This window comes from Anabas testudineus, chromosome 12 (genome assembly GCF_900324465.2).
Source record: "Anabas testudineus chromosome 12, fAnaTes1.2, whole genome shotgun sequence".
Lineage (NCBI taxonomy): Eukaryota > Metazoa > Chordata > Actinopteri > Anabantiformes > Anabantidae > Anabas > Anabas testudineus.
Window position 1 is genome coordinate 18,059,489 of NC_046621.1, and position 14,123 is coordinate 18,073,611.

The 14,123-nt window shown below is 48.3% G+C and overlaps 1 protein-coding gene across 1 annotated transcript; it reads right to left on the reverse strand.

Moving 5' to 3' along the window:
- Nucleotides 1-286: 286 nt before the first annotated feature.
- Nucleotides 287-10,183, reverse strand: LOC113159793 (GTPase IMAP family member 7-like). The gene is made up of 2 exons (XM_026356703.1): nucleotides 10,099-10,183; nucleotides 287-1,535 (listed from the first exon to the last, which is right to left on the reverse strand). Exons 1-2 carry the CDS (start codon nucleotides 10,118-10,120, stop codon nucleotides 568-570), a joined length of 990 nt encoding a protein of 329 aa, XP_026212488.1. The 5' UTR covers nucleotides 10,121-10,183; the 3' UTR covers nucleotides 287-567.
- Between the last annotated feature and the right edge of the window lie 3,940 nt (nucleotides 10,184-14,123).

Sequence of the window (14,123 nt, forward strand, 5' to 3'; positions counted from 1 at the left end):
GTTACCATTAACACCCATCATCACCATATTGAAGTTCAACAAATTGAAGGCTGTGTGGTTTACAACAGGTTAAGACATTTACAACATGGAGCACCACATACAAGACAATAAAAGCATGCACAGAATATGCTTTTCCCCAGTATGTAACTGTGTTATACAGTTTTGGGAGTAAGGCTGGTGATTTTGTGCATCATATTTTTTTCAACACGTGAGGCTGTTACTGACTTAAGGACAGTTTATCCTTTCTTACACACCTGTACATCAATTTACGAAATAAAATTACCGACCAATCCACAAATGCAGTTTAATAGAGTTTATTTAAAAGTTATTATTAAGTAGTAGTAATTACATACAATACAATAATTTTAAGTGTATTCCACAAATACTTTACAGTCCAGACACCATTAAGATGCAGCACAACACAAGCTCTATGCAAGTTTTACCAATGACAGGTACAAATGATTTCAGTTATTAAAAAAGTGATTGCACAGACTGTAAGAATCAGTTGCAAATTATGTTAGTATTTGCTGCAAAAACATCTTTATTTAAATGTATATTCTGATGTCCTCACTGCACGTGGCATTGCTGTGAGACTTTCAGTGATAAAACGCCAATCCCAGCTCCGACGGCTGCCCCAGCTGCGACTCCCACTGCCACACCAATTGGACCTCCTATGATTCCAAGCAGACCTCCGACAGCAGCGCCACAGGCTGTTGCTACAGCCACTACTGGAGCAGCGACAAATTCGTTTGATCTTTCGGCTCGAGCTCTGGCTTCACGGTCGTATCTCATGTGCACCTGTCTCTCCTCCCTGCGGTAGATCTTTTCTGAATATTTGGCTCTCAGTTCACCCAACTCTCTCTGCTTCTGTTCGTCCATCTCCTTCAGCAGACGCTGTTTCTCCTTCTCTATGGCTTCCTCTGCTTTGGTGAACATTTCATTGGTGTAGTAGCTTCCACCGTTAGCCGTAGTCATGTTGTCAATTTTGTCCATGAGCTGCCATGTTTGTTTAGGGTCTTTGATTTCATTGTTAAAGACATGGTATCGCCCGTTGCACTTCCGAATGAGGGCTTGCAGGTCGACACTCTCTTTAATATAGCCCTCAATGGTTTGCTTCTGTAATTGGTCTCCATGAGTAAACAACACCATTGTGTATTTTTCTGCATCTTCACCAAACGTGGTCTGGATCATCTGGATAGTGTCCTTCTCCTCCTTGGTGAACCTTCCAAGCTGAAGAACCACCAGGAAGGCATGAGGACCAGGAGCAGCCAGAGAGATGCACAGCTTGATCTTCTTCAACACTTCTTCTTGGCTGTAGTTGGTGTCGAACAGACCCGGAGTGTCAATGACAGCAACCCTTCGACCATCAACATCACCTTTAGCCTTATGGCATTCAGCCGTCATGGAAACTGGAGACATTTCCGACTCAAATGCTTCTCTCCCCAGGATTGTGTTTCCTGCTGCACTCTTTCCCACACCAGTCTTCCCGACTAGAACAATCCTCCTTTCTTGGACATCTGTGGCACCACTGTACCCTGTCAGACAGAGATAAACCATGCATCATACAATCATGTGCTGTGTGCACAGTCCAATTGGAACATCTTTCATAAGACGATAGTGCACAGTAAAGCTACAAACTACAGCCAACGCTGGTAGTATATTTTGATGTTATGCAACAGGTTTGTAAAAGCTGTCCAACAAGTCAAATAGTCTAGACAATGAGTGCCTCATTAACTGATATTACATAAGACTGCAGGCGTTAATTGTAGCGGATTTAGATCAACATACAAAAAAAAAAACTATTTGGGAGATCAAGTAACTCTTTTAGTTTGGCAAGGTATGTCATGAGCTGGAGGATGGACTCCATGGTCAGAGAGCAGACAGGACAGAACTGAGCAAACAAAGTTTATTTATAAGTGACAGAACACAGTAAAGCAATGAAACAGTCGCCAGGTGGGAGGAGATGAGGTAGGGTGCATATGGTGGTCTGGTAGGAAACCGGAAGTAATGTCAAATCCAAGATGGCCGACCAACAGAGAGCACATGGGCAAAATGGAGGACAATGTCAAAACCAAAATGGCCGACTGACAGAGACACAAGAGTCACACAAGCACAACAAGAATGTAGTCCAAACACTATCCACAGAGCTAGCTCAGAGGTCGAGGGTAATCCAGGTCATACACGGTTAGGCAGTTCAGAGGTAAGTCCGGCAGGCAAGATCCACAACGAAAAGACAATCCAGGTCGATACACAAGGGCAGTCCAAACAGACAGAGCAGGAAAGGGGACAATCAGGGAGCGAAACAGAACAGAGGGAGAACTCACTGAACCAGAGGGGAAGCAGGGTCAGGTCAGGCTGGTCCAATAAGGGGGAATCCAGGGCAGACAGAGCAGAAAGGGGACAGGTCCGGGAAAGGGAATCAGGCAGGTCCAGGTACAGGTTAGGTACCGTGAGCAGGGGGGAAAAGACAGAACTCACAGCACCAGGGGGTCAGGCAAGAGACGGGGTCCAGATCAGGCAGAGTCCAAGATATCCAAAAGAGTCAGTCCAAGATAATTGCTGGATAGTGTTCAGGCGTTGAAAACAGACTATCTGGCAGGGGAAACAGGTGAGCAGGCCGGTATTTATACTCCAGGGGAAAGCCAGGTGTAACCAATCAGGTGAGTGCATGTGACCATACCAGGAAAGGGAAACAGAAGGCTGCCAAAATAAAAGCACGGGAGGAAGCACCAGCAGCAACGAGGCTGGAACCATGACAGAACCCCCCCCCGCAAGGGCCGGATTCCAGACGGCCAAAAACCAGACCAGGCCGGGCGGGAGGAGGGGGCCCGGAGGAGGGCCCGAAACCAGACCAGGCCGGGCGGGAGGAGGGGGCCCGGAGGAGGGCCCGAAACCAGACCAGGCCGGGCGGGAGGAGGGGGCCCGGAGGAGGGCCCGAAACCAGACCAGGCCGGAGGGAGGCCCGGAGAAGGGACCGGGCGCAGCAGACCAGGAGTGCCTCCGGCGGACGGCCGGGAGGCGGCAAACGGACCAGGAGTGCCTCCGGCGGACGGCCGGGAGGCGGCAAACGGACCAGGAATGCCTCCGGCGGACGGCCGGGAGGCGGCAAACGGACCAGGAGTGCCTCCGGACTGCGAAGCGGAAGCCGGCTGCCTGGAGCTGAGACCTGGAGGGCCGGCTGCGGAGCTGAGCCCTGGGGGACCGGCTGCCGAGCTGGGACCCGGAGAGCCGGCTGTGGAGCGCCGGGCGGAGGCTCCGGCGTCTGGAGTGCCGGCTGAGGAGCGCCGGGCGGATGCTCCGGCGGCAGGAACGGGACAGGCTGGAGAGGCGGGGGAAACGATGCTGATGCACTCTGCGTCGACCCGCCTGTAGACATAAGAGACGGCGACGACGACCTCTGCGTCGACCCGCCTGGGAACCTGGCGGCTGCAGGGACCGGAGCAGCAGCTGACACCAGAGCAGCAGTGACTGCAGCAAGCAAGGTGGCTGCAACTGCGGCGACAGCTGAAGGACCAGGAACAGGAGCCGGATCCGTGACAGGAACAGGAGCCGGATCCGTGACAGGAACAGGAGCCGGATCCGTGACAGGAACAGGAGCCGGATCCGTGACAGGAACAGGAGCCGGATCCGTGACAGGAACAGGAGCCGGATCCGTGACAGGAACAGGAGCCGGATCCGTGACAGGAACAGGAGCCGGATCCGTGACAGGAACAGGAGCCGGATCCGTGACAGGAACAGGAGCCGGATCCGTGACAGGAACAGGAGCCGGATCCGTGACAGGAACAGGCTGGGTAGGCGGCAACGACGACATCCTCTGCATCGACCCGCCTGGAGACTGAGGAGACGGCGACGACGACCTCTGCGTCGACCCGCCTGGAGACTGAGGAGACGGCGACGACGACCTCTGCGTCGACCCGCCTGGAGACTGAGGAGACGGCGACGACGACCTCTGCGTCGACCCGCCTGGAGACTGAGGAGACGGCGACGACGACCTCTGCGTCGACCCGCCTGGAGACTGAGGAGACGGCGGCGACGACCTCTGCGTCGACCCGCCTGGAGACTGAGGAGACGGCGGCGACGACCTCGGCGTCGACCCGCCTGGAGACTGAGGAGACGGCGACGACCTCTGCGTCGACCCGCCTGGAGACTGAGGAGACGGCGGCGACGACCTCTGCGTCGACCCGCCTGGAGACTGAGGAGACGGCGACGACGACCTCTGCGCCGACCCGCCCGGAGACGGAGACAGGACAGGATGAGGAGACGGCGTCGACGACCTCTGCGCCGACCCGCCTGGAGAAAGGACAGATGGTGAAGCTGACCTCTGTGTTGACGCGTCTGGGTACCGGACTGGATTAGTTGCCGTGACCAGGGCAGCCGTGACTGCAGCAACCAGGGTAGCTGCGACTGTGGTGACAGCACGAACAGGAACAGAGCCAGGAGCCAGGACGACTGCAGCAGCTGGAGTGAGGGCAGGAGCCAGCACGGCTGTGGTCCCAGGAGATGGAGCCGTAACAGGAACCGTAGCTGTGGTGGCTACGGTTGTTGGAGCGATGATGGCAGCTGGGACAGCAGAAGCAGCCGTGGCAAGCAGAACCAGATCATGAACTACTGCAGGATGAGCAGGAGCCGCAGAGGCTGCAGGATGAGCAGGAGCCGCAGAGGCTGCAGGATGAGCAGGAGCCGCAGAGGCTGCAGGATGAGCAGGAGCCGCAGAGGCTGCAGGATGAGCAGGAGCCGCAGAGGCTGCAGGATGAGCAGGAGCCGCAGAGGCTGCAGGATGAGCAGGAGCCGCAGAGGCTGCAGGATGAGCAGGAGCCGCAGAGGCTGCAGGATGAGCAGGAGCCGCAGAGGCTGCAGGATGAGCAGAGCAGGAGCAGCAGAGGCTGCAGGATGAGCAGGAGCCGCAGAGGCTGCAGGATGAGCAGGAGCCGCAGAGGCTGCAGGATGAGCAGGAGCCGCTGGGGCGACGTGAGCAGGAGCAGGAGCCGCTGGGGCGACGTGAGCAGGAGCAGGAGCCGCTGGGGCGACGTGAGCAGGAGCCGGAGCCGCTGGGCGACGTGAGCAGGAGCCGGGAGGAACAGTGTCAATCCTCTTGATCTAGGCAAGCCCGGGGATTGGACAGGTGTCAAGGCGGTGGCCGCAACACAGACCGCAGGATCAGCAGACACAGTAGCCATGACAGGAGCGGGAGCGACGTCCGCCATGATGACAGGAGCGGGAGCGACGTCCGCCATGATGACAGGAGCGGGAGCGACGTCCGCCATGATGACAGGAGCGGGAGCGACGTCCGCCATGATGACAGGAGCGGGAGCGACGTCCGCCATGATGACAGGAGCGGGAGCGACGTCCGCCATGATGACAGGAGCGGGAGCGACGTCCGCCATGATGACAGGAGCGGGAGCGACGTCCGCCATGATGACAGGAGCGGGAGCGACGGCCGCCATGATGACAGGAGCGGGGGCGACGGCCGCCATGATGACATGAGCGGGGGCGACGTCCGCCATGATGACAGGAGCGGGGGCGACGTCCGCCATGATGACAGGAGCCGAGACTGTGACTGGAACAGCTGCGGTGGTGGAGGCCGGAACTGGAGCTGTTGCGGGAGCCGCTGTGGCGACTGGAACTGAGGCTGAGGCAGCTGCGGCGACAGGAACTGAGGCTGAGGCAGCTGCGGCGACAGGAACTGAGGCTGAGGCAGCTGCGGCGACAGGAACTGAGGCTGAGGCAGCTGCGGCGACAGGAACTGAGGCTGATGCAGGAGCAGCTGCGGTGACAGGAACTGAGGCTGCTGCAGGAGCAGCTGCGGGGGCCGGAACTGAAGCTGAAGCTGAAGCTGGTGCAGCTGCGGAGGCAGGAACTGAAGCTGAAGCTGAAGCTGGTGCAGCTGCGGAGGCAGGTGCAGAGGCAGGTACTGAAGCTGGAGCTGAAGCTGGTGCAGCTGCGGAGGCAGGAACTGAAGCTGAAGCTGAAGCTGGTGCAGCTGCGGAGGCAGGAACTGAAGCTGAAGCTGAAGCTGGTGCAGCTGCGGAGGCAGGAACTGAAGCTGAAGCTGAGGGTGAGGTCTGGAGATTCCGCCGCTTCTGGCGGAAACGCCGCAGGTATCTGGATTTAATATAACTGACAGGTTTCGGGGCAATGGCCAGACGTGTACCGTAATATGGAGAATCCAGGTAATCATCATCGTCCAGGTACGAGTACTCCTCCCGGTAGCTGGGCGGGTAGGTAAGTCCCCCCCAGGCCAGGTCCCTGACGGAGTCCATTTTGTGGCCAGATAGTTCTGTCATGAGCTGGAGGATGGACTCCATGGTCAGAGAGCAGACAGGACAGAACTGAGCAAACAAAGTTTATTTATAAGTGACAGAACACAGTAAAGCAATGAAACAGTCGCCAGGTGGGAGGAGATGAGGTAGGGTGCATATGGTGGTCTGGTAGGAAACCGGAAGTAATGTCAAATCCAAGATGGCCGACCAACAGAGAGCACATGGGCAAAATGGAGGACAATGTCAAAACCAAAATGGCCGACTGACAGAGACACAAGAGTCACACAAGCACAACAAGAATGTAGTCCAAACACTATCCACAGAGCTAGCTCAGAGGTCGAGGGTAATCCAGGTCATACACGGTTAGGCAGTTCAGAGGTAAGTCCGGCAGGCAAGATCCACAACGAAAAGACAATCCAGGTCGATACACAAGGGCAGTCCAAACAGACAGAGCAGGAAAGGGGACAATCAGGGAGCGAAACAGAACAGAGGGAGAACTCACTGAACCAGAGGGGAAGCAGGGTCAGGTCAGGCTGGTCCAATAAGGGGGAATCCAGGGCAGACAGAGCAGAAAGGGGACAGGTCCGGGAAAGGGAATCAGGCAGGTCCAGGTACAGGTTAGGTACCGTGAGCAGGGGGGAAAAGACAGAACTCACAGCACCAGGGGGTCAGGCAAGAGACGGGGTCCAGATCAGGCAGAGTCCAAGAAATCCAAAAGAGTCAGTCCAAGATAATTGCTGGATAGTGTTCAGGCGTTGAAAACAGACTATCTGGCAGGGGAAACAGGTGAGCAGGCCGGTATTTATACTCCAGGGGAAAGCCAGGTGTGACCAATCAGGTGAGTGCATGTGACCATACCAGGAAAGGGAAACAGAAGGCTGCCAAAATAAAAGCACGGGAGGAAGCACCAGCAGCAACGAGGCTGGAACCATGACAAGGTATCATCTTAATATGAAACAGCATTCAACAGAGCACATACAGTGGCAAGAGAAAGTAAACAAATGGGTTCAAGGTGGTTCAAGAGCTCACTAAAACACAGTTTCACTTACTTTTTCTACCATCAAGCTGTATGTTTAATTGGTGTGTTCAATAAAGACATGAACTATGAAGACTGTTTATGTTTTATCAGCTTAGAAAAACCAGAAAATTGCAACTTACTTTTTTTTTGCCACTGTATGTGGTTCAGACCTGATTAAAAGTTGCCAATTTTACTGAGGTAGAGCTGTCAGTCAAAATGAGAAACACACTGTACAAGTCGAAAATTCTCTCCACGATGTAGGCGTGCATGTTTCTCAGAGATGCCAACCCCTGTTAGGCCTTAAAAACAGACACTCAAGGATCCAGTTCACGCAAACATGAGAACAAATTTTTGATTTCTGGGAAAAACAAAAGACAACAACTGATGGATCACCTCATCTGTTAAATATTGTGCTTATTCAAGCATAATTAGCTACTAATGGAAACATGCAGCACTGCTGGTTCTAGTCTTTATTTATTTTTTGTTGTCTATCTATTCCCATTTTTTTCTTTCACTAAAACACAAGCGTTAAGAAACTTGGGCTTGATTGATTATTTGGTCTGTCTTTGTTCACTCTAAATCAACTATATTGCTGAGCCTCACCCAGTGTGGAGAATGGAGAAGAGTTCTAGCAGAGTCATGGTGAATTCATGAAACTTTGACAACACCCTTTTTCTTTTAATTCTTGGTCTATGTTGCGTCACTGCAACAAACACATTGAAATAGCCCATTCTTTGCTGTAAAACGATATCATTTACTTTGTTGTGTGTGTGACAGTGCTGACATTTTTGACATAACTATTAGGAAAAAAAAGTGGCTTAACCCCAGAGAGTTCGTTAATGTTGAGGCACCACCTTTGATTCATTTGGGAAAGGGTCGAGCCCCCCCCAGAGCCACCCCTCCGCATGTACCTGGTTCTACAGTTGACAATAAAACAGCTGTGGGCTGTTTTTTCAGTATTTCTCAGCTCTGCAAGCTTTAGCTTCCACTTGTCAAGTCAGGATTTTTTCAATGAAGGGTTACTGGAATACTACAATAGAATTCCTACCGTGACAAGTCAAAACATCAATCTCAATGCTGTTGAAAGATCTATGGAAGTTCAGATGTTGTGTCAGGTCTAGTCTGTCCTGTTTTTCATGATATGCTGCCAAACTGACCTACAGATGTAAAAACCCAAATTATGCTGCTATGACTTAACACCTCTGATTTAGTTTTGTGGAGCACAGCTTTTACACATTACTATCCAGAAAATCATTGAACAATTTGTTCTAATCCACCTACCCACTAGTTCCCTCTATATTTCATTGCACTTCATTCAGAGAACCTTGCAACCTTTTTCGTGCTCCCCTGATTTGACTGTAGGGCGGCACTGGGCGGCTGTCAAATGCAATGACACGTTTGGCAGCTGACTTGCTAGTCTTGCTTGTCTTTCTCATTTGTACTGTGTCACTCTGACTGTGTGACTGACTTGGGATGGGTGGTGGGGGGTGGGGGGCCTCGATGGACTGCAAAATTGAAATAGCAAACTTAACACCCTTAGAGCAAAAAGAGCACCCAGGGAACCACTAGAAAAATAAAATTAATTAAATTAGCACTTTTAAAAGAGTTATAAACAGCATAACAGTGTTACAGTGTCAGATGTGGACATCATAGTAAATGTTCACTTGATGGTGACGGTCGATACTAGTACCACTGATAATAACTACACAGTACTCTTAAATGAACCCTATTAGGAGTCCAAGTGTATAATCTGTAACTATTTTATCAACCAACAAAACTATGTTTTTAATTTAATTTAATTTAAACAAAGCATCCATTATAAAGTTTAACAAGTTTGGTGTCATCTTACTTCACTTAGAAATTGGTGTTAACACGTCTAAGTGCATCAACAGAGGTCTCAACAGAGGCACAGTCTGTCTTCAGTTCATTATGAGACCTGTTCATCCCATCCCCCCCCCCCCCCCCCCCCCCCCCCCACAGCAAGATCAAGACCTTAACAGCATATAATAGTGACACTTTATATAATACCTCACACAAGGGTTAGATTAAAGGCCACAAGGCCTGAGCTCCAGCTCCTGGCTTCATGTCAGCTCTATCTCATCAGGTATCACAGCTGTTTTCTAATACCAGCTCACTTTGACTAAATAAATGCAGATTGCTGTTTATATCTTAGACTTTATCTAAAAGTTGCTAATAATAGAGCTATACGTGTCTCTGAAGTGAGAGAGGGAGTGTGCATGCATGCATTTACATGTAGCACAGCAGTAGCGACTTGATTCATAATTTTCTTCTTCTGTATCTACTAACCACTTTTCTACACAGCAAACAGGTAGCTGTTATGCACTAACTCCAGGTTTGTGCAATGTTGTCCTCAAGATGATCGCTCCATCTATCTGTCTCTACATTTGGAATTTCAAAGCCGCAACATCCAAATGTTTCCTGGTGAACCAGGTTTTGTTGCTGTTGTTGTTTGAGGAAACTTTCCTTTTTTCTGTATTACTAAAAAAATACCTAATGCCATTAAAGTATACACTCATCAGCACCTTTATCATTATTTTAAGATGTGGTTCTTTAGCTCTCTCATTTATGCACACAGGCTGATTGTAAAAATGTACCCAATACAAGTAGTGACTCTAATAATACACAGTATGTACACAACTAGTCAAAGATGTGGAGATGCTTTTGGAGTGGCCCAGCCAGAGCCCATGTGTTCATGGAGTAAACTGTGTTGTTGGAATAGAAAAGACTCTCTAATAAACAGTAATAAGTAATTACACTGAACTTTCACATTCCATTCCCAGAGAAACACCTGACTCTTACCTTCATAGCTGACTTTGCTCATCTTGAAAAGCCCAGAGCCAAAAGGATCCTGCAGCCGCCTGTCTTGTCATGTATTACTCCTTCTAGCTGACACTTGTCATTCACCTTTCATACCTCCACATGGTAAAACACCCGCCCTCCCCCTTCTCTCTCTGCCTCCCTCTCTCTCTCTCTTTCTCTCTGTTACAGTGGAATGCAGGAAGTGTGGCAGAACAGGCACAAGGAATGTCACGTTGACGTACTGCTTTTTATGTAGATGATTCACACATTGAATGCAGCGCCCACTGCCTGAAGGATCTATTCCCACAGATTCAGTTTTCTGCAAAATTGTATTGTATAATGTATTTTTACTGTGTATCTTATGAGAAGATGCATAAAGTACTGTGAGCACATCTTCCCTTTGATGCTATGCAACAAAACCAGTTAAAAAAAAAACCCTGCACTCATTCAGGTGGTATTAATTAGTATCTAAGGGCCGTGTGAGATGTCCTTAATTGGAAGCTGGAGCTCATCAAGCTCTTTAACATTCACTCAGCCACTCCCTTTTCAATGCTGCACAATCGCAAGAACGAAAAACCGCACCTCACGTTTGATAACCAGCAATGCCAGGTGTGAAACTCCAGTCTGGGAAAGGTGATAGCTCCGCTGTATGCCTTGTTTGAACATACAGCTGATTACAGGTTGGTATTGTTTTAACAGAACCTTGATCACATGACTCTGATAGATAAGGGCTTGTTTGCCATTTAGCAAATGAAGCATGACTGTACAGCTTTACTGCATAAATTGGTCATGAATTGTGATGCGATCTTCGACATAGTCACAAATAGCAACAGAGAGATCCAACTTACAATCTGAATTATTGTAAGTGCTGTGGACAGTGTTTCCTTATTGTTTTGAGAAGTCAGTGTTAATTCAATTCAATTCGATTTAATTTTATTTGTATAGCGTATAGGTGTTACTGCTCTGCGCTGGAATCCTCAGGTTGGTGTCCTCATAAACAAAGACAGTTGTCAGCAGGAGCAGGACAAAGACACACGCACAGAATCAATTGGACTGCAGGACTAAGGTCGCAAGCTGTGTCTTATCGTACCACATGTGGGTGGACATATGAAGGGTCGGGTTTTGAGGGACAATATTATAACATATAAGTAAGAAATCATGACTAATGCTCCATATTGGAAGGCCTCACTAAGACCTCACTAACATTCTTATGATGCAGGATCTCTTTGATAAGTAAGTTCGATGCAAGCTGTCGCTTACAGTAGATACTTTACCTTTAACTTTTCATTTGTTCAGATGTCCACGTACCCTGTGCTGTATGTGACTAATCTTTACTGTTGTGCTAACGAAGCTCTGCGGTTTGTTTAGCGTGTCGGTTTGTGTCTTTGCCTTTTTGAAAGAATACCGAAAGAAGTCTTTAAGAGCTTAAGAAACCAGATGCTCAAAGCCAACAGAAATATGGGTGTAACGTATAGTCAGCATACTTTGTTCACATGCATACAGCACTATACACAAGACTAATCTCAACAGCATGCTGTCGTGTTTCATGCCTTTGTGCGAGCCTTTTGAAAGATTGCATAAAGTCATTGTGAGAAGCTGAAGAAAACAGATGCTTACAAACTTGTTTAACTTGTCTCGATGTTTGCTTCCTGTTTTTTTATTGTCTTTCTGGATCAGAGTTCACACATGCATTCATGTAATGCCTCTCTATCATTTCATCAACTTTACTATTCACATACAAGTTGCTCTCAGCACAGCTTTACTGTTACCACTGGCTGATGTGCAGAGAACTGAGTCTATTTCCCGTAAGTGATTCTGCAAACTGAAGATAATGGGTGCTATGGAAACCCCACAATATGAGCCACTGATCTGACATGAGGCGAGACAGCTTACACATGGTGGGGCTGCTATGAGTGCCCACTTGGTGTCAGTATCGCCTGAGGAATGTGAAAAAAGACAAACCCTACACCTACATAAACACACATGCAGAGAGAGAGAGAGAGAAAGGGAGAGAGTGCCCATTCAAGTGTCAAGTGTCCAGTATTTACATTTTGTAATTGTCTTTTTGTGAGACTGATTGGCTCTCCAGCCGTCCTCTGTTTCGACACGACATGCCCACAGGATCCCAAATTAATTTTCAGAGTCACTGATTGCTGAATTATTTACTCTGTGGATGTGCACACTGTGCACAGCCCGAGAATGGCAGCCTCTCGAAACAAATTTAATACAAGCAGAGCTTGGGTTCATTACCTGTCACTCATTTCAAGAGCGCAGGATTTAGATCTGAAGCTGAAACAAACCACATCACATATTGAGACATCCTTTTTTGTTCCCTTGGGGTTATTCTGAGGACCAAGTTCAGTATTCTGAGGACCAAGTTCAGTATTCTGAGGACCAAGTTCAGTATTCTGGGGACCAAGTTCAGTATTTAAAGCAGATGAGAGGTGTAAGAGTTAATTAAAAATACGGTAAAACTGACGTCTGCAGGTTGGCTTAACTTGGATTGTGATTTGATTTTGTGTATTCGGCATGTTGTGGATTGAGTTTGAATGTCACCCTACTACTAGCTATCTACCTGAGAGTTGCATATTGAAGCTGTAATAAAAAATATAATCAACTAATAAATGCTGTGAAATGTGTCCTAATGGATGCTGCTGTTGTTCATATCAGTTCCACCTCTCTAAAGTCATAGAGAACTTGTTTTCACTTTACAGTACAAATGTGAAATAGATTCACAATAAATATATTCTCTCTTTAAAAGGTTTCTTTTCTCTGGTGTGTCACTAAAACATTAGCTTTTTATTGCTACTAGCTCAAGGGTCAGTTTGAGAATGAAGACTTGAAACTGTAACTGTAAATCAAGTAGTACTTTTACTTCATTACATTGTCATTGGTGGCTGTGACAATAACCATTGTTAACTAGTAACAATGTTTTCATTGTTCTATAGTAATAATCTATTAAATGAAGTCAGCTGACTGAGTTTCTGCCATGGTTTCTATCCAACTGTCATCCCATACCTGTCACATTTGTAGACTGTCCCTCTCTGTGCTATCACTTCAAACTCTTTCCATCCCTTTCACTGCCAGTTTTCAGCAGTGAGGTCCTTTGAAGATGTGCTCCATCCACATCGTCAGCCATCACCTCTCCATCATCAGCCATCATCTTCACACCACCACCACCACCACCACCACCAGTGTCTATACTACATCAGAGGATATCCCTGTGCTTTACAAAAGCTGAATTCCCCTTAAGGATAAATAAGTCTTGATAGAGTCTAATTGCCAAATAATGTCATCACTAAAGGCTCCTCTCACTTCTGTTGTGTACACGATGGCAATAAATCCGATTTAAACTCCTTGTGAGCTTTTGTGTCCCTGCTTGCTGCAGTGATGTCACTTTGTAAAAGGTGTGCATATTTATGATGAACCTACAGAGAATTTTCAGCTGAATCAGCAGCTTTACAGCAAGTCTGAGCTCACTTACACCACTTAATTTCATTTCGACTGAAGCAAGCATCTGCTGTGCCGGGTACCTGCCCGGCACAGCAGCAAACAGCAGACACAAAGATCAGAGGCAAGCTGATGAACATGCTCTGGGGCATTTAGAAGTTGAAGAGCTCTGCTCAGCATTTGCTTCTGCTGCCTCCAAGTGGACGACATTTGTAGGTGAAGCTTTAACACAACATATTTATATACAGTGAGGGAAAAAATTATTTGAACCCCAGCTGATTTTGTAAGTTTGCCCACTAACAAAGAAATGATCAGTCTATAATTTCAATGGTAGGTGTATTTGAACAGTGAGACACAACAATGACAAAAAAAATCCAGAAAAATGAGTTTCAAAAAGAGTTATAAATTAATTTGCATTTCCACGAAGGAAAGAAGTATTTGATCCCTTCGAAAAACGTGCTTTAGTACTTGGTGGCAAAACCTTTGTTGGCAATCACAGAGGTCAGCTGTTTCTTGTAGTTGGCCACAAGGTTTGCACACATCTCAGGGGGGATTTTGGCCCACTCCTCTTTGCA

Excerpts from the sequence above, each read along its gene's own strand:
- LOC113159793 (XM_026356703.1), bottom strand. The coding sequence starts at position 10,120 with ATGAGCAAAGTCAGCTATGAAG. Across the intron at positions 1,536-10,098 it reads GAGCAAAGTCAGCTATGAAG|GGTACAGTGGTGCCACAGAT; the intron begins GTAAGAGTCAGG and ends TCTGTCTGACAG.